Source organism: Lepus europaeus, chromosome 4, assembly GCF_033115175.1.
Source record: "Lepus europaeus isolate LE1 chromosome 4, mLepTim1.pri, whole genome shotgun sequence".
Classification (NCBI taxonomy): domain Eukaryota; kingdom Metazoa; phylum Chordata; class Mammalia; order Lagomorpha; family Leporidae; genus Lepus; species Lepus europaeus.
In genome coordinates this window covers 19,399,929-19,424,234 of record NC_084830.1, presented here as the reverse complement: position 1 = coordinate 19,424,234, position 24,306 = coordinate 19,399,929, and the positions used below count along the sequence as shown (strand labels likewise).

Here is a 24,306-nt window from a genome sequence, read left to right as displayed (position 1 = left end):
CCGCGCGCGCGCCCTCCGCGCGCCCCCACCCCGCGCCGCGCCGGGCTCTCCACACCCGGACCCTGCAGCTCCCCTGGGGTTCGACCCCAACAGCTACCCGGGGATTGGCGCGCCGCAGGCGCCAGGGAGCCGCCCCGCCTCCTGTCAGCTGGAGCCCCGCCTCCTGTCAGGAGAAGCCCCGCCTCCCCGGGTCCCCTAACTGCCCAGCCCCTTGCCCAGCGATAGCTCCGCCCGCTGTCGGCAGAAGCCTCGTCGTCTCTCCGGCCAGTCCAGAAGGCTGTCGCCGCCGGAACCGGAGAGGTAGGCATGGTCTCCTCACCGAGACGCCCCTTGTCACCGTCAGCCCCATCTCCTGCCGGCCGTCCTACTCAAGCCCCGCCCCCTGCGGACGCCCCGCCCACTGTCAGTGGCAGCTCCGCCCTTCTGGGAGGCCGGGCGTCCACCCCCTTGTCCACCGCGGTCTCGCCCCTGTCACTGCAGCCCCACCTCTTCTTGCCTCCGGTCCCGCGGCCACCGAAAAGTTCAGTTGGACCTCACTTTGGAGCCGCCCTCTGCTCCCCGTCCCCTCGCGCGTCACTCCCGGAGGCCGTCCAAGTCCTGCCCTGCAAACCCAGACCGCTTCGCTGTGGTCCGGCCCCGCGGCGGGGGCCGGCCGGGCTGTCGGGAAACCGGCCGGCGTCCCAGTGCCTGCCCGCACGCTTCGCTCCGTTGCGGCGAAGCAGGCGGGCCGGAGCCGGGAGAGGCGCCCGGGCCTGGGGCCGCTGCGCGCGGGTTCGCGGGCCTGGGCGTGGGAGCGCGCTCTCTGGCGCCGGGGTGTGGATTCCCCGCCCCCAGCCCCGCCAGGGACCTTTTGTGCTTGGACAGCCGGGCTCTGGAGCCGCGTGAATCCTAGCACCCGCCGTGGCGCCGAGCGAAAGGCCGGCTGTGGGCGTCGGCGTCCGCCAGCGTTTTGTGAGTGGGTTTAGTCACCCAGTGCGCGCCGAGGCTGACCGATCGTGGGAGCAGAGGGACCTCAGTCCAGCGCCCTGGACTTACACCCGGAGCGTCAACACCGCCTTACCTCGCTGGGAATTAAACTCACAGCGTAAACTGCCCGCACGAATTCAAGGAACCAGTGTAAGGCAGTAGTAGTATGAAGGTGAAGAGAGTCGTTTATGAGGATCCTGTTCTAATATCAATTAAAAATATAAAATGATAGGGTTTTCGCCATGTAAGTACCCAGGCACCGATCAAAGAACTGCTGGAGAAAAAGTGGGCCCTGACATTTCTCTGCGCCCCCTAGGGACGGTGCTGCGCCCACAAAGAACCTCTGCGACTTTTAGGGATGAAAATGTTTAAAATAGAGAAATTTATTCTTTTGTTCATAGATTTAACGACTAGGCTTTTTTTTTTTTTTTGAAGATTTATTTATTTGAAAGTCAGAATTACACAGAGAGAGGAGAGGCAGAGAGAGAGAGAGGTATTCCATCTGCTGGTTCACCCCTCAATTGGCCACAACAGCCGGAGCTGCACCGATCCGAAGCCAGGAGCCAGAAGCTTCTTCCCGGTCTCCCACGTGGGTGCAGGGGCCCAAGGACTTGAACCATCCTCTACTGCTTTCCCAGGCCATAGCAGAAAGCTGGATCGGAAGTGGAGCATCCAGGACTTGAACCAGCGCCTATAAGGAATGCCAGCGCTGCAGGCGGTGGCTTTACCCACTATGCCACAGCCCCGGCCCCTAGGCTTTTTATTTATTTATTTTAGCACCAGTGCACGCCATATACGGTGGGAGAAGTAAAGCTAAATTAGGCGACATTCCTGTTTCCCAGGAGTTTATTACAATCTAGTAGCCAAGCAAAAACCCTGACCATAGAAATGCTTGGAAGTCAAAGGTGGGGGGACAAGGGATCAAGGAGGGACCCTTCTAAGGATGTCGGGGATGCAGATAAACTTCACTGCTCTCTCCTCTCTTCCTTTTCTTTTTAACAAGGATTTGAAAGACAGGGACAGAGCTCTCCCATCTGCTGGTCCACACACCAAACACCCAGGGCTAAGCTGTGCTGCAGCCAGGAGCCGGGAACTCAGCCCGGGTCGCCCAGCTGGGTGGCAGTGACCCAAACACCCGAGCCTGCCTGTCACCTCCTGCCTCCAGGGTGCGCATTGGCAGAAGCAGGCTCTCTTCCTTTTCTTACTTTCATCTTCCTGCTCCTTTCCCTCCGCCTCTTCTTTAACACCCCAGTTTATAGTCACCTCCCTCTCTCTTTGAGCTGTCTCCTTGGCTCACTGCCCAGTGCCAGCAGCCCAGAATCCTGCCAGTGTAAGGTCACGCCTACAGGGCAGTTCTGTCCATGAAAACAAATTCCATGGCACAGTGCTGAAAACAATGTCCTTAGTTTAAGTTGCTGCGAACTATTTGGTCTGCCTGTGCAAAGCAAGACTGTTCTCACCGCCACTCGACAAGTCTGGTTGCACACTTAAGCAGTATGAATGTATGTTTAGCATCGCAGATTGTGCCAGCCCACATAAATCTGTTTAGAGATCATGCTTGCAGAGTAACTTGTTTGTATTAAAATAAATTCATTTATAAAAATTGTAAATATGACTGATTTTAACAGCTGCGTGGCTCCAGAAGCAAGTGTCTACCCATGGACTGGCACAATTAGGAGAGTCTAGATTTTTTTTTATGCATATGTTGTGCGGTTTGTTATACACAGACTGGGATGGCAAATCTTCAGTACTGTTAGAGATGAGAAGTCGTTCAGCCGGATTTAAAAAGCGCAGCGCTTTTGCTATTCAGAGCCTCTTCCACCCTTGTAAAAAAAAATGAGAAAAAATATTTGTAGGAAGTGAAGAGCTTTGAATAAAAAGTTCTCGGTGCTGGTATCCTCTGAGGAACAGACTTCCGACAGCACTTTTTGTAGTGGCTCCCTTCTGTTATTATTTTTCTCTTCTCTCTCTCTCTCTTTTGCAAAAAAAAGGCCTTGTAAAAACATGGTAACATGAAACAGGCCTGCCAAAAAGACATCACCCTGAGACATTTTAAACTTTTAACCATGGTTAGGTGAACTTGAGAATTTAGCCCTAGTGGAATGTTCCCACGGTTTTCTTCAATGGCCACTCCAGAAGGTAAACAAAAGGTTCCTGCTGAAGCTACTGCAGGCTGAACAGTTTCAGAATCCACTCGGGGTCCAGTCATTTTATTTTCCTCTTTGTGTTTTCTATAATAATAATAATAAGGAGAATAGCGAAAGTAAAAAACAAGTTGATATTCTGGCCGGTGCCGTGGCTCAACAGGCTAATCCTCCGCCTTGCGGCGCCGGCACAGCGGGTTCTAGTTCCGGTTGGGGCGCCGGATTCTGTCCCGGTTGCCCCTCTTCCAGGCCAGCTCTCTGCTGTGGCCTGGGAGTGCAGTGGAGGATGGCCCAAGTGCTTGGGTCCTGCACCGGCATGGGAGACCAGGAGAAGCTCCTGGCTTCAGATCAGCGCGATGCGCCGACTGCAGCGGCCATTGGAGGGTGAACCAATGGCAAAAGGAAAACCTTTCTCTCTGTCTCTCTCTCACTATCCACTCTGCCTGTCAAAAATAAGTAAATAAATAAAAATTTTTTTAAAAAGTTGATATTCTTGCTACTTATAAAATGCCCTCCCCACTCCACTCCTCCCCTTTCTATATCGAGTAGTACACCATATATGGGACTATACTACTATCAATACAAAACAAAAAACACGAAGGAAAAATTGATTTCTCAGTATTTATTCCAGGAGTATCACTTTGACACACTTTGTATTTTAATCTTGTTGTCATATGGGTTATTTCACTCCTTGGTGTATAAATATTTACACCAAAAAGTTTAGTGAATGTGTCAGTGCTATTTCTTAAAAAAAAAAAAAAAAGTAATTTTTTTAAACCTAAAATCTTAAAACACAAAAAATCCTAGGGTAACACCCAAATAGAAAGCAATACTAAAGTGAGAAAAGTGATTCACTGTGCTTCAAAATCTTAGCAGAGGAATCTAAGATAACAGTCTTTTTTTTTTTTTTTTTGACAGGCAGAGTGGACAGTGAGAGAGACAGAGAGAAAGGTCTTCCTTTTGCCGTTGGTTCACTCTCCAATGGCCGCCGCGGCCGGCGCACCGCGCTGATCCGATGGCAGGAGCCAGGTGCTTATCCTGGTCTCCCATGCAGGTGCAGGGCCCAAGGGCTTGGGCCATCCTCCACTGCACTCCCTGGCCACAGCAGAGAGCTGGCCTGGAAGAGGGGCAACCGGGAAAGACAACAGTCCTTACATTTTAATATGTGTGAGAGTTATTGGGGAGCTTATTTTAAAAATGGGTCCTTAGGAGGTGGGCACTTAGCCCAGGGATTAAGATGCAGTGTGGGTCACCCACATCCCATATGGGATGTCTGCCTTCAAGTCACAGCTGTGGTTTCTTTCTTTTCTTTTTTTTTTTTTTTAAAGATTTATTTATTTATTTGAAAGAGTTACATAGAGAGAGAAGGAGAGGTAGAGAGAGAGATCTTCCATCCGCTAGTTCACTCCCCAGTGGGCCATCTTCTACTGCTTGCCCAGGCCATAGCAGACAGCTGGATTGGAAGTGGAGCAGCCAGGACTCAAATCGGTGCCCATGTGGGATGCCAGCACTGCAGGCAGTGGCTTTACCTGCTACGCCACAGCGCCAGTACCTCAGCTGTGGTTTCAATTCCAACTTTTAACTAACAAACACCCTGCAAGGCACAAGGTAACACAGCTCAAGTGTGTGGGTCTCCGTCACTCACACAGGAAACTCAGGTTAAGTTCCAAGCTCCTAGCCTAGCCCTGGCCATTGGGGCATTTGGAGAGTGAACCACTGGATAGAAGAAATGTGTGTTTCAAAAAAAAAAAAAAAAAAAAAAAAAAGATTCTCAGACTCCACTGTCAGAATCTAATTCAATGGATTTTGGATGAAGCTGTGAACCTGCACTTGATCTGCAACTGGTGATCCTTATATAAGTGAGCTGGAGACCTCACTTTGGAAATACTGATCTAACAAATACTTGGGCCGACGCTGGGCTGCAGTGGGTTAAGCTGCCATCTGCAGTGTCAACCTCTCATACGAGTTCTGGTTCGAGTCCTGACTGCTCCACTGCCAATCCACCTCCCTGCTAATGTGCCTGGGAAAGCAGCAGAAGATAACCCAAGCTCTTATGCCCCTGCACCCATGTGGGAGAGAGGGCTTCCATCTGATGGTTCACTCCCCAGTTGGCCACAATGGCCAGAGCTGCATTGGTCCGAAGCTAGGAACCAGGAGCTTCTTCTGGGTCTCCCACACGGGTGCAGGGGCCCAAGCACTTGGGCCATCTTCTACTGCTTTCCCAGGCTATAACAGAGAGCAGGGGCAGCCGGGACTCGAACCAGCGCTCATAGGAGATGCCAGCACTGGAGGTGGCAGCTTTACCTGCTATGCCGCAGTGCCGGCCCCCTTGATCTCATTTTAACTATGAATGTTATAAATTGAAAATATAGACCAAGGCTGGCATTGTGGCATAGTGGGTTAAGCCACACCTGCAATGCCAGCATCCCATATGGGTGCTAATTCGTGTCCTGGCTGCTCCACTTTCAATTCAGCTCCCTGCGAATGGCCTGGAAAAGCAGCAGAAGATGGCCCATGGGAGACCCAGAAGAAGCTCCTGGCTCGAGACTTTGGCCTGGCCCAGTCCTGGGTGTGTGGCCGTTTGGGGAGTGAACCAGAGGAAGTCTCTCTTTCTCTGTTTCTCCCTCTCTCTCTGTAATTCTCTCAAATAAATAAATCTTGAAACAAACTAATTTTCCCCTCTGTTTCATAGCTGGATGATACACAATTCACAGCCATCAAGGAAATGTAATACTAAGTTCATATTACAAACATACCCTTCTTTCTGATCACACAGATAAATTTACAGGCCTTTTAACAATCTTCTTGAAAATATTTGTCCAGGGCTGGTGCTGTGGCATAGCAGGTAAAGCTGCTACCTGCAGTGCCGGCATCCCATATGGTCACCAGTTCGAGTCCCGGCTGCTCCACTTCTGATCTAGCTCTCTGCCATGGCCTGGGAAAGCAATGGAAGATGGCCCAAGTCCTTGGGCCCCTGCACCCGCATGGGAGACCCAGAAGAAATGTGGCTCTTGCCTTCAGATAGGCACAGCTCCGTTGTGGCCAACTCGGGGAGTGAACCAGTCGATGGAAGACTCTTTCTCTGCCTCTCTGTGTAATTCAGACTTTCAGGTAAATAAGTAAATAAAAAAGAAAAAAGAAAATATTTGTCCAAAGGCAGTTGAAGGATGATATAACAAATAAAATAAATCTACAATCTTTGTTTAGATACTTTTTCTGATCTTTTGGGGCTTTCCTTTAGATATTACACATCTCATAATTAAAATAATTTTAATATTATTTTTAAAGTTGTTTTAACACTTTTATTATATGTTTTTATTATCAAGGGAGTATAATCATGGCAGAAACGTTAAAAAATATAGATAAGAATCTATCCTTTTTCTTTTCTTTTTTTTTTTTTTACTTCCTAGCCACTATAAACATTTCAGTGGTATTTCCAGGTTGGCTATTTTTAGATGAGAGAAAATGTGTAGTTATTTCTGTTTCTTCTCCTGAAAGGTGATTTGGTCTAAGAATATTAGAAAATCACATTTTAGAGATAGACACTTTCATTTAGTTAGCATTTTAGTGATTAGGTTCATGCATCAGCTGTGAGGTGAAGGTTCAGAGGAAACCAAGGAAACTGAATGAGGGTGGCAATTTACATTTTCTCTCCAGCAGGGTGGTGAAAGAGACTTAGGGAAAATTTAAGGAAGCAACAGAAACACACACACATGCTGTGGTCCTAAGTATAAGGCAGGTAGACTGCATGGAAAAAACAATTACAGACCATGAGACTGGGGCATCTTATTTTTCTTCCTGAGTAAAGAGAAAGCTTTTTTTTTTTAAATATGATTTTCTGAAATATTCACTACAGCAAATTGCTATAATTAGGATTCATCACACATAATCAGCTTCCAAATTATTTCATGAATACATTATCTACTGAAATGAGCGCTGCCCCACCTCTTCCCCCACGTCGATCTGCAAGCCAGTTGAAGCTTCACAATGGTCCTTTAGCCTAATGCTTGTGGCTCACGGGGTCCGTGTGTCCAGGGTGCCCACGTCTGGCTCTCTGGCCCACTAAATGTTTTAGTCCCGTGTCTTGCAGACATTCAAATCATTTTGATTCCGCATGTGCTCTGAAGGTAGAAGTATTCCAAGAGCCGCTTGCTGCATGTTAAGTGTTGTTCTCTGACTCCTCGCCAGAGCTGGGATGTTGGCAGGGCTGACTGCTCAAATGTAGTGATCTCACTTCCAACCCTTGCACATAAAATTACAGAGCCTAAACAAAGCTTCCAGATTCTTCTTCTCAAAAACAGAATCAAAACATAACATTGCTACAAAATAAAACAATCTTTAAAATGGGAAGAAAATGAACAATAAAATGGTTATGCTGTCATAATAAAATATTGAGGACATCAATGCTGGTTTGTAGTTCAATGGCTGGGAAAATGAAAAAAAAATGTTCTTATTATTGTCAGAACAGTTCATGTTTTTCTTTTACAAAGGGAGTGAGTGTCTTGGGTTAGGCTCCCCCTGAAGTGGAGCCCAAGTAAAGGACATAAAGTGAATGGTTTATGAGTATTTAGTGAGAAAGGGCAAGGGAGCTGAAATGTAGTTTCAAGCAGGGTATTGCTCTGGGACTCAGGACTCAACTAAAGGGAGAATCTAAGCGTAGAGCACACATTAGAGATATTCTAAAGAGGCAGTGAACAGGAGCGTTATTCACCAAGCTCATTCATTTCTTTTCTTTTTTAAGAAATGCTTTTTTTTTAAGATTTTTTTTTATGTCAAAGAGAGTGTTACAGAGAGAGGTAGAGGCAGAGAGTGAGAGAGAGAGAGAGAGAGAGAGAGAGAGATAGAGAGAGAGAGAGAGAGGTGTCTTCCATTCGCTGGTTCACTCCCCAGATGGCCGCAAGGGCTGGAGCTGCACTGATCTGAAGCCAGGAGCTTCCTCCGGGTCTCCCACGTGGGTGCAGGGGCCCAAGGGCTTGGGCCATCCTCTTCTGCTTTCCCAGGCCACAGCAGAGAGTTGGATAGGAAGTGGAGCAGCTGGGATTCGAACTGGCACCCAAATGGGATGCCAGCACTACAGGTGGCAGCTCTACCCTGCCACAGCGCCAGCCTTGAACTCACTTCTTTTTTAATTGAAGATTTTATTTATTTATTTCAGAGGTGGAGTTACAGAGGGAGAGAGAAAGAGAGAGATGGGTCTTCCGCCTGCTGGTCCACTCTCCAAATGGTCGCAACGGCTGGAGCTGAGCTGATCCAAAGCCAGGAACCAGGAGCTTCTTCCGGGTCTCCCATGTGAGTGCAGGGGTCCAAGGACTTGGGCCATTTTCTACTTCTTTCCCAGGACATAGCAGAGAGCTGGATTGGAGGAGGAGCAGCTGGGGCACAAACCGGTGTCCATATGGGATTCCGTTGCTGCAGGCGGAGCTTTACCCACTAGGTCACAGTGCTGGCCCCAAGGCCATTCATTCTTATCTGTCTGCTATTCATGGGAAAACCTTCAGGTGGAGGACTACAGATGCTTAGAGGAGGTTGCCAGTGGCACATACCAGAATGCTGAATGTCAAAGGGCTATGACTGGGCACCTGGTTTATTCAAGGTGGTAGTGAAGAATCTGAGTTTCAGGGTGGGCATTTGGTGCAGGGGCTGAAGCTGTTGCTTGGGTCACCCACATCCCATATTAGACTGCCTGGCTTGAGTCCTGGCTACTCCACACTTTAGATCCAGCTTCCTGCTAACACACCTGGGAAGCAGATGATGTGGGAGACCTGCTAGGTTCCTGGCTCCTGGCTTCAGCCTGACCCAGCCCTACTCCTTGTGGGCATCTGGAATGCAAACATTCGGTAAGTGACTAGTGGATAGAAGCTCTCTCTGTCTCTCCCTCTCTCTCTATCATTCTGCTTTTCAAGTAAATAGAATCTTTTAAAAAATTGACTTTTTGTCACAGTTCTAAATATAAAACTTAAAAATGCTAAAACTTATAGAAAACAGGCCGGCGCCATGGTTCACTTGGCTAATCCTCCGCCTGCGGCGCTGGCACACCAGGTTCTAGTCCTGGTCGGGGCGCTGGATTCTGTCCCGGTTGCTCCTCTTCCAGGCCAGCTCTCTGCTGTGGCCAGGGAGTGCAGTAGAGGATGGCCCAAGTGCTTGGGCCCTGCACCCCATGGGAGACCAGGAGAAGCACTTGGCTCCTGCCTTCGGATCAGCATGGTGCGCCGGCTGCAGCGCGCCGGCCGCGGCAGCCATTGGAGGGTGAACTAACGGCAAAGGAAGACCTTTCTCTCTTTTCTCTCTCTCTCTCACTATCCACTCTGCCTGTAAAAAAAAAAAAAAAAAAAAAAAAAAAAAAGATTAAATATCAAAAGCATGATTTATAAATAATGAATTTCTACTTTATTAAAATTAAAAACTTCTGCCTTTTGATATGTATTACTAAGATGTTCAGAAGACAAGTCCCGGGGGCCAGTGCTGTAGGTTACTCCTCCACCGGTGGAACTGGCATCCCATATGGGTGCCGGGTTCTGGTCCCGGCTGCTCCTCTTCCAATCCAGTTCTTTGCTATGGCCTGGGATAGCAGTGGAGGATGGCCCAAGTGCTTGGGTCCCTGCACCTGCATGGGAGACTTGGAAGAAGCTCTTGGCTCCTGATCAGCTCAGCTCCAGCCATTGCAGCCATTTGGAGAGTGAACCAACAGAAAGATCTTTCTCTCTGTCTCCCTCTCACTGTCTGTAACTCTAACTCTCAAATAAATAAATAAAATCTTTAAAAAAAAAAAAGTCACAGACTGGGGGAAAGTATCTGCAATGCTTATAAAGGACTTGCATCCAGACTATAGAAAGAAGCATCAAAACTTAGTATAAGAATTAAGAATAAGGCCGGCGCCGTGGCTCAACAGGCTAATCCTCCGCCTAGCGGCGCCGGCATACCAGGTTTTAGTCCCGGTCAGGGCACCGGATTCTGTCCCGGTTGCCCCTCTTCCAGGCCAGCTCTCTGCTATGGCCCGGGAAGGCAGTGGAGGATGGCCCAAGTGCTTGGGCCCTGCATCCCATGGGAGACCAGGATAAACACCTGGCTCCTGGCTTCAGATCAGTGCGGTGCGCCGGCCACGGCGGCCATTGGAGGGTGAACCAACAGCAAAGGAAGACCTTTCTCTCTGTCTCTCTCTCACTATCCACTCTGCCTGTCAAAAAAAAAAAAAAAAAAAAAAAGAATTAAGAATAAAATTTTTTAAGGTTTATTTGGAAGACAGAGTGAGAGAACCCCCATTCGTTGCCCCATTCCCCCATAAGTCAATGGCTGGGATTGAGCTACCTGACACTGAGAGCCAGGAACTCAATCCTGCTCCTAAATTTATCTTAATTCCATGAGTGGCAGGATCGCAATTACTTGAGCCATCACTGCTGCCTCCCACAGTCTGCACGAGCAAGAAGCTGGAGTCAGGAGCTGAAGCCAGGCACTGAACCCAGGTACTCGGATATGGGATGCAGGTACTCTGACCAGTGTCTTTTTAAATTTATTAGAAAAGGCAGAGTAAATGGGGAAGAAATACACACACAGAGAGAACTTCCACCCATTGGCTTACTCCCCTTATGGTCACAACAGCCAGGGCTGGGCCAGACCGAAGCCAGGAGTCAGGAACTCCATTCTGGTCTCCCACATGGTTGGCAGCGAGCTAAACACTCTGCTGCTTTCCAGGTACATTAGCAGGAAGCTGTATCAGAAGCAGGGCAGCCAAGACTTGAATCAGAGTTCTGATATAGGATGCAGTATCATGATAGCCTAAGCCACTGTACAACACTGGCTCATGTAACCAGTTTTGTTTTTTTTTTTTTAAAGATTTATTTATTTGAAAGGGTTACACAGAGAGAGGAGCGGGAGCGGGAGAGAGAGAGAGAGTGCGAGAGCGAGCAAGCGAGCGATTCCATCTGCTGGCTCATTCCCCAGATGGCCAAAATGGCCAGAGCTGTGCCGATCCAAAGCCAGGAGCCAGGAGCCTCCTCTGGGTCTCCCATTCGGGTGCAGGGGCCCAAGGACTTGGGCCATCTTGTACTGCTTGCCCAGGCCATAGCAGAGCTGGACTGGAAGTGGAGCAGCCAGGACTCAAACTGGCACCCACAAGGGAAGCTGGCACTGCAGGCGGCAGCTTCACCTGCTACACCACAGCACTAGTCCCAAGGAGTACATTTTTTTTTTTTTTTTTTTGTCCATTGAGCTTTTATTTGTATGCACATGTTATATCCCTAGAAAAGGAATCCAGGATTATCCCTCCTGTGTGTTTTCATCATGCTTCTTAATGGTCCTTGATGCCAGCTGAGGTTGTCAGTACAATGAAACCAAACTGGTGGGATGGAAGCATATTATTCTGCCATTTTTCTGGCCCTTTCAACTGCACGTCAAATCTGGGGCTGATCACACTTGTTTAACCTGCCAGTGAGGTTCACAATCACACTTGTTTAACCTGCCAGTGAGGTTCACAATTTTCCCAGCTCTGTGATCATCAATGATTTCAAATTCGCCAATGTAACCATGCTTCATCATCAGTTAGAAACCTGACAAGACTTTGGAGCAGTCTAACAAGAACCTGGCATTTGCCTCTTCTCAGCACTGTTGATGCTCTTGGGAACATTGGCCAGGACGTTCATGCACACCACCATGGCGGCATGGAAAGATGGTGGAAAGAGGATGGGAGGGGCGAGAGCATGGAGTTATCAAGAGTACACTTTTATTTTTTAATTTTTATTTATTTTTTGATAGGCAGAGTTAGACAGTGAAAGACAGAGAAAGGTCTTCCTTTCATTGGTTCACCCCCCAAATGGCCGCTACAGCCATTAAAAATCCATGTAGTATTTTTCATAATTTCGCATGAGCTTTTTGAAGACCCTGTATGCATGCGAATTTTTAAATGTATTTATTTATTTGAAAAGCAGAGTCACAGATAGGCAGAGGCAGTGACAGAGTCTTCCATCTGCTGGTTCACTCCCCAAATGGCTGCAACAGCTGGAGCTGGGCTGATTCGGAGCCAGGAGCCAGGAGGTTCCTCTGGGTCCCCCACACAGGTGCAGGGGCCCAAAGGACTTGGGCCATCTTCTACTGGTTTCCCAGGCCTTAGCAGAGAGCTGGATTCGAAGTGGGAGCACCTGGGTCTCGAACTGGTGCCCATGTGGGATGCTGGCACTGCAGGCTTTACCCAACATGTCAAAATTTTGAACCAAATAAATCAGTTCTATTTTCCACAAATTTTTTTAGCTATCTTCATTATGTTTTAGCCAATGTATTTTACACCATGTCTCCCACATGCCAAATGCAAAAATCAGAAGGGTACCGTTGTATCCCCCTTCACTACTGTATTTACTAACTCACTGGATGAATTTTTGCTTCCTATTCCCAAGACCTTGAGATAATACACTTGAGAATCCCAGTGCCGTAAGTTTTCACCATCAACATGGTCATGTCTCCAATTACTTGGCCTCTGTAACACCATGCCACTGAAACAACAGCCAAACAGAGCAGATGCTGTACTGACGAAGACAACTGACTGTGATCATACCAGGAGGAGCTATGGAGGGATAGCAAGTTGTCTGCAAACCAGAGAGTTCGCTGAGATAACTTTCAGTACTCCTTTGCAATACGCTTGGTCACTGGCAAACTGCAGTGAAGCCCGTCAGGAATTGAGATCCTGTCGAAAGGAAGACCTGGGATATCCCACCCTGGAAGGGAAGGGCAACAGGTAATAGAGGCTGAACGAAGGCTGTTCTGATTATGTCTTGATTAGACCTTAGGACTAGACATAAATAATATGGCAGCCAGGTTTTAACAGCTTGAGAGGAGGAAAGTTGAGAGCTAGCTTCTCAACTGCTTGTTCATTCCCCCCGATTCATCAACTGGAGCTGGGAACCCAACCTACATCTCCTACATGGTAGCACAGACTCAACCGGGGTACACATCACTGGGAAGCCACAATGAGGAACATTAGGAAATTATCAGAAAGCTCCAACTTAGCCAAGGAGGTCTTCCTAGACCACCTCCGATGCCTAAAGTGGCAAGAGAAAAGTATTGAGAGTAGGTGGGGAAAGTTACTGCAGGCAGAAGATGTGTCCGGGGGGGGGGGGGGGAGCGGTACTGTGTTTACAGAAATTAGTTCTGTATTAGTATTATATATATATATATATTTCTTTTTTTTTTTTTTTTAAACAGGCAGAGTGGATAGTGAGACAGAGAAGTCTTCCTTTTTGCCGTTGGTTCACCCTCCAATGGCTGCTGCGGCCAGCGCATCTCGCTGATCCGAAGCCAGGAACCAGGTGCTTCTCCTGGTCTCCCATGTGGGTACAGGGCCCAAGCACTTGGACCATCCTCCACTGCACTCCCGGGCCATAGCAGAGAGCTGGCCTGGAAGAGGGGCAACTGGGACAGAATCCGGCGCCCCAACCGGGACTTGAACCCGGTGTGCCGGCGCCGCAAGGCGGAGGATTAGCCTGTTAAGCCACGGCGCCGGCCTGGTATATTAGTTTTTTAAAATAAGGGTGTATTAGTTTTCTGTAGATGCTAACAATTACCACACACTTGGTGGCTTAAAACAACAGATTTCCTAACAGTTCTGAAGGCCCTAAGTCCAAAATCTGCATCATTAGCCCCAAAACAAGGAACCAGCAGGGCTGATCCTGCAGAATCTGGGGGACAGTCTGTTCTTGGCTTCCTCCTGCCTCTAGAGGTTGGCTGCTGCCACTTCCTCAAGACTGGCTGCAGGATGCGGCTGACTCCAGGGCTGCATGGCCTTTTTCTGTGTGATATCTCCTGCCTCCCTTTTACAGGGACACAGAATACATTTAGGGTCACAGGGATGATCCAGGATAAAACCCCACAAAAACATTAATCAGGATTAAAAGGAATCCATTTTTTTTAAAAAAATTTATTTATTTGAGAGGCAGAGTTATTGACAGAGAGAAAGAGATCTTCCATCTGCTGGTTCACTCCCCAGATGGCTGTAAGGGCTGGAGCTGGGCAGATAAGAAGTCAGGAGTCAGGAGCTTCATCTGGGTCTCTCATGTGGATACAGGGGCCCAAGGACTTGGGCCATCTTCCACTGTCTTCTCAGGCCATCAGCAGGGACCCAAACTGATACCTACATGGATGTCATGCCAGCGCTGTAGGCAGAGGTTTAACCCACTTATGCCACAGCAGCTGCCCCTCTTTTTCTTGTTTTGCTGTATATCACAATTTCAAGATTTGTGTGTGTGTGTGTGGGGGGGCTTGATATTTTTTCAGCCTATCGGAGATTCCATGCAAAATATAAACTATAGATTGCATTCTCTTTTGTCTTCTCACATTACCTGAAAATCCAGATGCTTCCAAGTGTATTAAATTCATAACTTACGTTATTGTTCACACAAAGCCCTTGGGAGACCACCTTCACAACTCTGGAACTATCCCCAATATGCACAAAGTAGATATCTTCCAAACTTGACCAGTACTCATAAAAACCAAGGTCATCAAAAAACATACACATCCACTGGATTTTTGGTGAGTGTTAAGAGTTCTTTAGAATAGCTGTTGTTTATTTAAGTACTTACTTAATTTCTTTCAGCAACATTTTGTAGTATCCACGTGTAAGTTATCCATCTCCTTGATAAAATTTATTCCAAGGTGTTTCATTGTTTCAGACACTGTTGCAGATGGAACTGTTTTAATTTGCTCTCCTTAGTTTACAGAAACACAGCTGGTTTTTAGGCACAAGCCTTTAGCCTGGCGGTTAAGACCACATCCAAGATCAGAGTGCCTGCGTTTGATTTGGTGCTCCAGCTTCTGATTCTAGCTTTCTGCCAGTGTCGACCCTGGTAGGCAGCAGTGGTGGCTCCCATTCCTGCCTCTGTGTGGGAGATCTGGATTTCATTCCTGGCTCTATGTGTTTGCCCAAGGCATTGTGGGCATTGTGGGGGGTGGGGTGGGGGAAAGAACCAACATAAGGGAGCTCCTTAACTAAGTACAAATTATTGTTGCATGTTGATTTTCTATCCTGTAACTTTGTTGAACTTGCATATTCTATCTAACGGGCTTTTTGTGGGTTCTTTAGGATTTTCTATATATAATACATCACTTTCAATCTGGATGATTTTTCTTTTTCTTAATTGCTCTGAACTTCACCTTTCAGCAAAAAATAAGAAAAAACATTCTTACCTTGCAATTTCAGCAAGGTTTCAAACTCTACATAAGAATGCAGATATACCATGTCGGAATTTGCACACAATGTTAAAGGGGGGGCACTCAGGCACCTTAGTATTTGTAGTTAAAAGCACACACATCTGCTGGCGCCGCAGCTCACTTGGCCAATCCTCCACCTGCGGCGCCGGCACCCAGGTTCTAGTCCCAGTTGGGGCGCTGGATTCTATCCCGGTTGCCCCTCTTCCAGTCCAGCTCCCTGCTGTGGCCCGGGAAGGCAGTGGAGGATGGCCCAAGTGCTTGGGCCCTGCACTCACATGGGAGACCAGGAGGAAGCACCTGGCTCCTGGTTTCGGATCGGCGCAGCGCGCCAGTCGCAACAGCCATTTGAGGGGTGAACCAACAGAAAGGAAGACCTTTCTCTCTGTCTCTCTCTTAAAAAAAAAAAAAAAGCACACACATCATATAAATATTACAGTGTCAACAGCATTTTAAATTATGCACAGCAACATAGGAAAGAATGGATTTTGTACTTTTCACTAAATTATCTTTAGTATGTTTTAATAAACTGAAAAAATTAGAAACAAACTTGAGAAGCAGTTCTCAGCTTTAAAATTTATTATACAAGCTGTACATACAATATGAAATCCTGGTTATAAAAGATGCATTTGGGAGAGTAAGTTATAATGAACTTAAACAAAAATGAGCACATATGTGTATCTCCAGTAATGTACACATATTTAAATCTTCTCAGTGACTGGCATTGCTGGATACATTACAGAAGATAATATCTACTAATTAAAATACCCAAGTTGCTGCATTTTAGAAGTTTTTAACTACAATATTCAGATAAATCAACAAGAGACAGGTTAATTCTGAACTGTTTCAGAATCTGGAATCTCTCATTTTATATTATCATTCACTTATTCCCCTCAAACAAGGTTGTACAAACTATCACCCCAACATCCCCAAAAAGAATATGCATGGGAATGGATGATTTTAGCTTTAAGAAAGAAATGCATTTTTGGTATTAATACAAAATTTGTATTTGTATTTATATAGTTGCATATAAAATGTATCTATATAACCTACACAATTTTAGAAATATAGAAAGTTTTCAAAATAAAAACTCTGTACTATTAAAAAGATGTTTAACAAGGTAGTTATTAGATTGTTATGAGTATAATTATAAAAGTAAACAAAAAAATTTTAAAAATCTTTATTTACTCAGATTATAAAAATGTTTATCTAAAAACATTACTTCTGATATTTAAATGAAGAACTGTGGTAGAGTCAAAAGATGTTCAAGGGTCCTCCCGTAATCATGACTGGAATTCTGGCTTTAAGTGGACAAGCAATGATGTTAAAAGCAGATGGGAGAAGGACATGAAAGAAAACAAAAAAGACAAAAAGAATGGCAAGGACACAGGGTTAGGTAAGTGTCTATTCTGATATAGTAAACTATTTTTAGGAAGAACAGAATTAAAAGTGCTCAATACAAAAATTTCAATGTTGCTAATTACTCTAAAGTGCCATAAAACTTCTGTTATCAAAATAACTTTATTAACAGTTGGCCAAATTTCAACTATTATTACAATGCCTTGTTCAAGCAAACTTCCAATATTTATCAGTTCTCTTATATATGTAATTTACCTTACACATGTACATAAATACCAGCAAAGTTTAAATACTTTTACTATTAATTTTTTCCTTTATGATGCAGGATTTCATCTTGCATCAGTTATGTGGACATGTAAAGTGAATTAAATAGGAACTGAACATAAACAATATCGGATACCATAACATCATGATCTGGAAGAACTGAAGTTTTCTATCTCTTGCTCCATTTTCTAGATAAAGGATAAGAAAGAAAAAAGTAATATTAACATCCATTACATATCTGATAGTGAAAATAAAAATCTACTTTTATAAATAACACTGTTAAATTGATTTGTGATGTAATTTCATTAAATACCTTTGAAATGAGTCCAAGATACGTTCATGTTAAATTCAAATAGCCATAATCAAGATAGTGCTGTACTCTGAGATATTATTTTATATTTTGTAGGTACTAGTATGGTATAACCAATGTAGGTACCCTATTCTACTTTCATAGGCATATATATACACCTATTATATGTATATATACGCACATACATATATAATATATACAACTATATTTAAAAATATATATACATATATATTAAACACTAGTGAGTATGTAGCAGGTACCAATTTATACTTTGTAAGCACTGGTAATGTGATTGTACTATTTTTAGAAATTAGCACTTCAATACCTATTATAAAGTAAAATTATGTAAAGACAGGTAGTTCTATCAAAAAGGAACTATAGCTTCATTAACACAAACTAATGAAGTTCTAGATTTAAGAAATTTTGAATAGTTGTACCTAGAATTATTACACATAGTAAAAATGGTCTCTGAATTCTTATAATCAGTTAATTTCTTACATAGATTAAATAAAACTTCAGCAATCTTATAAGTAATATATGACAACAGGAGCATTAAAAAATTTCAACTCAGTAGTTTACCTGTATAAGTGTGGTTTTATCATAGTCCATACGATGCTGATAAATACACTGGCTGACCACTGCATACAAATTTTCCAATTGCAATATATTGTATTTTTGACTTTTTTTCACAATGGTTTTCAAAAGATTCTAAAAGAAAACATGAATGATTATGTATGTGAAAAATAAATTCCCTGAGACAAGATATTTAATTTTGAAGGTTTGGGGAGCTGTTATCATATAAACCAGAGAGAACAGACCAAGCCATTTGATAAGACAGCGATCCTTTCTATTGTAAAAATTACAGCTGAGGAGGTTATTAATTTCAATTCTAGCCATAATCCTCTATAGATAAATTTAAAAAGATAATCTATAATAAAATTAACAGGGGCAAAAGAGCAATACATCTGGGTCTCCTGTGTGGGAGCAGGGGCCCAAGGACTTGGGCCATTTTCTGCTGCTTTCCCAGGCAAGCTGGATCAGAAATGGAACAGCCAGGACTCGAACAGGTGTGGCAGCTTAACCCATTATACCACAGTGCTGGCCCTCAGGGTGCTAATTCTTATAAAAAGGATTCCATCTCCTTATTGCTTTTTCTCACAAATGAATTGGACTTAGTGGAGTTCTGTAATTCCTCACTTATTTGGACTTGTCAGGGTGGAGAGTTCCAGATATGAGATCACCTTTAAAAAGATGATGGCTGTTCCAAGAGTACAAAAAAATGGAGCATACAAATAGAACAAATGAGGGCCAGCATTGTGGTGTAGCAGGTAAAGCTGCTGCCTGTTCTGTCAGCACCCCAAATAGGCGCTGGTTTGAGTCCTGGCTGCTCCACTTCTGATCCAATTCCCTAGTAATGTGCCTGGGAAAGAACCAGAGGATGGTCCCAGTGCTTAGGCCCTTGCATTCATGAGGGAGACCTGGAAGAAACTCCTGGTTTCAGTGTTGCCCAATCCTGGGTATTGCAGACATTTGGGGAGTGAACCAGTGGATGGAAGATCTTTTGGTAACTCTGCCTTTCAAGTTAAATAAAAACAAATAAATCTTAAATTAAAAAAAGAAAAAGAAATAGAACAAATGGTGAAAAAGCTCTGAGAAGCTTATAAAAGTAACTGAAGGCAGGGATGATTTAATGACACAACAGCTAAGGAGACTTATCACAATGTTAAATGGCAGAAAAAATTCAACAAAGGCCAAGTATTACTAGCTATTAGAATATCACTTTACTTGAGGAGTGAGGCTGAAAACCCAACTGAGGTAAATGGGTAGAGAAAAAGTAACAGCAATAAATAACTTAGCATCACATCAGAATTACTTAACAATTTTTTCTTTGTTCCTCACCAGTGATCCTTAGATATAATTCCTTTTTTTTTTTTTTTTTTTTACAGGCAGAGTGGACAGTGAGAGAGAGAGAGAGAGAGAGAGAGAGAAAGGTCTTCCTTTGCAGTTGGTTCACCCTCCAATGGCTGCCGCGGCCGGCGCACCGCGCTGTTCCTAAGGCAAGAGCTAGGTGCTTATCCTGGTCTCCTATGGGGTTGCAGGGCCCAAGCACTTGGGCCATCCTCCACTGCACTCCCGGGCCATAGCAGAGAGCTGGACTGGAAGAGGGGCAACCGGGACAGAATTCGGCGCCCCGACCGGGACTAGAACCCGGTGTGCCGGCACTGCTAGGCGGAGGATTAGCCTATTGAGCCACGGCGCCGGCCAGATATAGTTCCTAATTTGGGAAAGAGGAAGAAGAAAAGCAACAAAGGGAAGTTTGGAAGAAGAGAAAAGTTTTAGTTTTTCTTCTAATTCCTATATAGACAGCCTGTAACTAGTCCACAATCCAATGTTTGGGGATTACTAATCTACACAGTGAAGGCATTATTTCATTATACATACTTTCAATCGCTCATGGTCTACAACAAGTGAGGGTGTTGGTTGAGAAAGAATTGCCAAAGCCTTTTCCACACTGATGAGTTGCTGTTGCTCAACTTGAGAACGTCTAGCTCGAGTCATTCGCAGAACACACATTTCTAGAATGAAAAGTCCACAGACATTATAAAGCCTAAAATAAATATTAGGTAGCTCAACAATAGGGCAGATTTACCAAGAACACAAACACCAATTATGGCTTGTTAATTCTTCCTAAGAGTATAACACTCAAACACCAAACTCTTGGGGGACAATTTAAGAAGTATTTCTCAATCTGATTATCTTAGGGGGACCATCAACAGGTTAGGCTTTTACTTAGGCATCAGACTCACAGAATTTAAGAGCTGGAAGAGACCTCAATAATCTAGAATAGGGGTTGCAAATTCCTACCCATGTGTGAAATCTATCATACCAGTATAAAGAAAGCTTAGTAGATGTCAGTCACATCCATTTTACCTATCATCAATGTAATTTCCCCAGCAGGGTTGAGTAGTGATAAGACTGTGTGACCCCTTTCTAGCCTAAATTATTTATCTCTTATCAAGTCCTCAAATGAAAAAGTTTGCTGGTCTTTGATCACCCAAATGAGTCACTCATAGACTGTCAGCTGAGAAAAATGAAGCCTAAAGAAGTGAAGAGGCATATCTTGGTTCTAAGACCCAACACCTTTTGACATCTAAGCAAGTACTGGTCCCACTGGTGTTCTTTTAAAAAAGGTGATGACAACACAAGCATCCCCACATGGGAATGCTGGTGTATCAGGCGGCAGCTTTACCTTCTTTGCCACAAAGCTGGCCCCTAACACTGCTTTGTATGACTAAATAATATCAGGTATTTCCAAAGTCCAAAAAAATATACTACCAAAGTTTTGAGAAGATTCACCTGAAAACAATTCTATATGGGAAATTTTGCAGGTAGAACCACTGGAGTAAATATAAACTTAACAACAACGGGGGTGAGTTAAGTTTTGTATCACTCAGCAAAAATAACAGGAAACTGCTTATCTTGCTTAAAAATGAAAGGGTATTTTGCCAGCTTTTTAAAAGCTGCACAGCTAGGCCCTGAGCTACATGCTTTAGGTGGATTATTTTATTCAATTCTCAAAATATCTCATGCAGGGAGCCAGCACTAAGGCGTAGCGGGATATGATGTGCCACCTGCAGTGCTGGCATCCCATTATGTGCGCTGGTTTGAGTCCTGGCTACCCCACTTCCAATCCAGCTTCCAGCTAAAGCACCCGGGAATGCAGCGGAGGATGGCCCAAATGCCTGGGTTCCTGTGTTACTTGTGGTAGACCTAGAAGAAGCTCCTGGCTCCTGGTTTCAGCCTGGCCCAGCCCTGGCTTTTGCGGCCATCTGGGGAGTGCCCCAGTAGATTGAAGACTTCTCTCTCTCTTTTGGTGTTTCCCACTGTAACTCTGCCTTTCAAATAAACAAAATAAATCTTAAAAAAACCAAACAAACAAAAACAAACAAACAAAAAAACCCACTACCCTAGGCCGGCGCTGCAGCTTAACAGGCTAATACTCCGCCTTGCGGCGCCGGCACACCGGGTTCTAGTCCCGGTTGGGGCGCCGGATTCTATCGCGGTTGCCCCTCTTCCAGGCCAGCTCTCTGCTATGGCCTGGGAGTGCAGTGGAGGATGGCCCAAGTGCTTGGGCCCTGCACCCGCATGGGAGACCAGGAAAATAACCTGGCTCCTGGCTTTGGATCAGCACGATGCGCCAGCCGCAGCGGCTATTGGAGGGTAAACCAACGGCAAAGGAAGACCTTTCTCTCTGTCTCTCTCTCACTATCCACTCTGCCTGTCAAAAACAAACAAACAAACAAACAAAAAAAAACCAAAAAAACCCACTACCCTGCAACTATCTACCCTAATTTTGCAGATAAGTAAACAGGTTAACAGGCTAAACTTCCTGCCCATGATCACAAGCTACTATACAGTGGACTAGAGGCTCACATCCAGGTCTGTCTGATGCCAAAGTACACTGCTAACAGTGACTTATACTAGCTCTACACTAAGTAACAATGTTGCTTTTTCTAGTTAAGAAACAACTACACCGTAAAAGACAAAGAAAAAGCAATAAATTGAGAAGTAGTTGTTTAGGAACTCTGAGTGAAAGTTTTTTAAAATTAGCAAGTTGCTCTTTAATCAAGAAAAACTTACCCTTTGCTTCACTTTCCTCAGAACCATCTATTATCCGAGAGCCGGAAGCAGCTTCATTGCAAGCAATCTTATCTTTTCTCAATTCTGTACAAGCTGCAGTCTTTGCAGATTCTTCAAGTTCATTCTCGGTATTACAAGTACTTGAATTATTATTTCCCGATTCTATTTTGTAGTCAGAGGCATTCTGCTGCTTCTCATTTTCTTCTAATGAAGACTCTCCTGTGTTTCCAGTCTCATTATGGTCTACACTTGTATCTTGCGTTTCCTCTGTATCACTCTCGATTTTGTCATCTACGGCGTTCTGGCTATCTTCCTTTGCCTGTGATATCTTCCTTCGCTTTGTTATGGTGCCTAGGTACCACTTTGACTTTTTCCGAATTTTTCTCTTCAACTGAGCTTCAATGAATTTAAAAAAAAGTTATAAAAGAAAATTCAACAATTTTCTAAATTCTAAAAAAAAAAAAGTAGAAAAATCCAGCTATATGAGAGAATGAAGCACTTGAGAAACCATAGTAATAATTTTGTATGGTTGGAATATAGAAACAAAAGTATAGTATTTTGGACAGAAATTGGAGAAGTGGGCAAGGTCCAGATCTTAACTTGTCATTCTAAGGAGTCTGGATTTTATCTTGAATAATCTGTCTGATGTGCATTTTAGAACAATCACTTTCACAGCACTATGAGAAACTGCAAAGAAAGGCAAGCCTTCAATAGCCTATACTTACTAAGTGCTTACATGTATTAGGAACATGTCTAACTCTATCTGTACTGACTCATTAAAATTTCATTACCCAAATAGATTTCTACCATAATCACCACCATTTTGTAGATCAAGAAACTAATGTACACAGAGGTTAAATAGCCTGTCTAGAGGAGATGAGGTAAAACCACAATGCAACAGTCCTGGGGAGAAGCAGGAAAATATAGGAAGCAGAAATGACAAAGGGAAAACAGAGGATGGATTTGAGAAATTATAAAGAAAGAGACTTTTTAAAAAAGATTTATTTACTTATTTGAAAGTCAAAATTACACAGAGAGAGGAGAGGTAGAGACAAAGAGATGATCTGCTAGTTCACTCCCCAGTTGGCAGCAATGGCTGGAGTTGCGTGAATCTGGAGCCAGGAGCCAGGAGCTTCCTCTCCCACGAGGGTGCAGGGGCCCAAGGATTTGGGCCATCTTCTACTGCTTTCCCAGGCCACAGCAGAGAGCTGTAGTGGAAGTGGAACAGCTGGGGCTTGAACTGGTACCCATATGGGATGCCGGTGCTTTAGGCCAGGGCGTTAACCTGCGGCACCACAGCACCAGCCCCAAAAAGAGACTTTCTAGGACTTGGAAAATAAATGAAATGTTGGGAGGTAATAAAGTAATAGGAGTTAAGAGTGACTCTAGGACATGCAGGTGTTTAGCCTAGCAGTTAAGAGACCCATAAACCGTATCAGAGTACCTGGATTCAAAATCCAGTTCCAGCACCTGACCCTTGGAGGCTGTAGTGATGGCTCAAGTGAATGAATCCCTAAGTGGAAGACATGGAATAAGTTCTGGGTTCCAGGTTTTCTGCAGGCCATTCCCTGTTTACTGTGGGCATTTGAGGAGTAAACCAGCAGGGGAAGATCTCTTCCTATCTCTGTCTTTCCAATAAATAGAGGTAAATAAAGATGAAAAACAAAAGCAAAAATAGAACACCAACACAGGTGTTTGGTTTAAATGTTAGGACACTAGTTAGGATGACTGTGGGGCCCCAAACTGGAGTTTCTAAGTTTGACCTCTGGCTCCTGATTCCAGCTTCTTGCTAATCTGGACCCTGGGATGCACCAGTGGATGGCTCAAGTTCCTGCCACCCATGTGGGAGATCTGGATAGTATTCTTGGCCATTGTTGGCATTTGGGGAGTGAACCTGAAGATGGGAGCACTAGTTCTGTTTCTCAAATAAATTGGGAAAAAAAAAAAAAAAAAACCAAGAACACCTAATAACACCTCAAACTTAACCTCGTTTGAGTCACAATACTCTAGAGTAAGCAAGAGCCTGATTTTTAAAACCATGGATTAGTTCTGCTTTTTTTTTTTTTTTAAATAAAAACTATAGTCAAGGCTGCCATTATGTACGTGTAGCAAGTAAAGCCACTGCTTGCATCGCTGGCATCCCATATAGGAAATGGTTCATATCTCAGCTACTCCACTTCTGATCCAGCTCCCTGCTAATGTGCCTGGGAAAGTAGTCCTAGAGGCCCTACACCCATGCGGGAGACCCAGAAGCTCCTGGCACCTAGCTTCAATTTAGCCCCAGCCCTGGCCATTGTGGTCATTTGGAGAGCAAACCAGCAAACGGAATACTTACCTGTCCTTCCCTCTCTCCGTAACTCTGCCTTTCAAACAAATAAATCTTTAAAAAAAATTACTTATTTAAAAGATACTAGTCATATTATCATGTTTGTGTAT

General features: G+C 44.5%; 1 protein-coding gene and 1 long non-coding RNA gene across 3 annotated transcripts in view; one reads left to right on the top strand and one right to left on the bottom strand.

The window, feature by feature from the left end:
- The first annotated feature begins 49 nt into the window (after window positions 1–49).
- Window positions 50–17,156, top strand: LOC133757543 (uncharacterized). The gene is made up of 3 exons (XR_009865689.1): window positions 50–300; window positions 16,489–16,692; window positions 16,981–17,156. It is a non-coding gene; the product is annotated as an uncharacterized LOC133757543 (long non-coding RNA).
- The window catches only part of ATAD2 (ATPase family AAA domain containing 2), an 82,538-nt gene continuing 74,510 nt past the window's right edge, over window positions 16,279–24,306 (bottom strand). For both annotated transcript variants that reach the window (XM_062188032.1, XM_062188033.1), the window contains exons 25-28: window positions 21,871–22,266; window positions 19,672–19,805; window positions 17,809–17,937; window positions 16,279–17,107 (exon numbers count right to left, since the gene is read on the bottom strand). In XM_062188032.1, coding sequence (XP_062044016.1) covers window positions 17,063–17,107; window positions 17,809–17,937; window positions 19,672–19,805; window positions 21,871–22,266 — 704 coding nt within the window. In that variant the 3' untranslated portion in view covers window positions 16,279–17,062. The remainder of the gene's footprint in view (window positions 17,108–17,808; window positions 17,938–19,671; window positions 19,806–21,870; window positions 22,267–24,306) is intronic.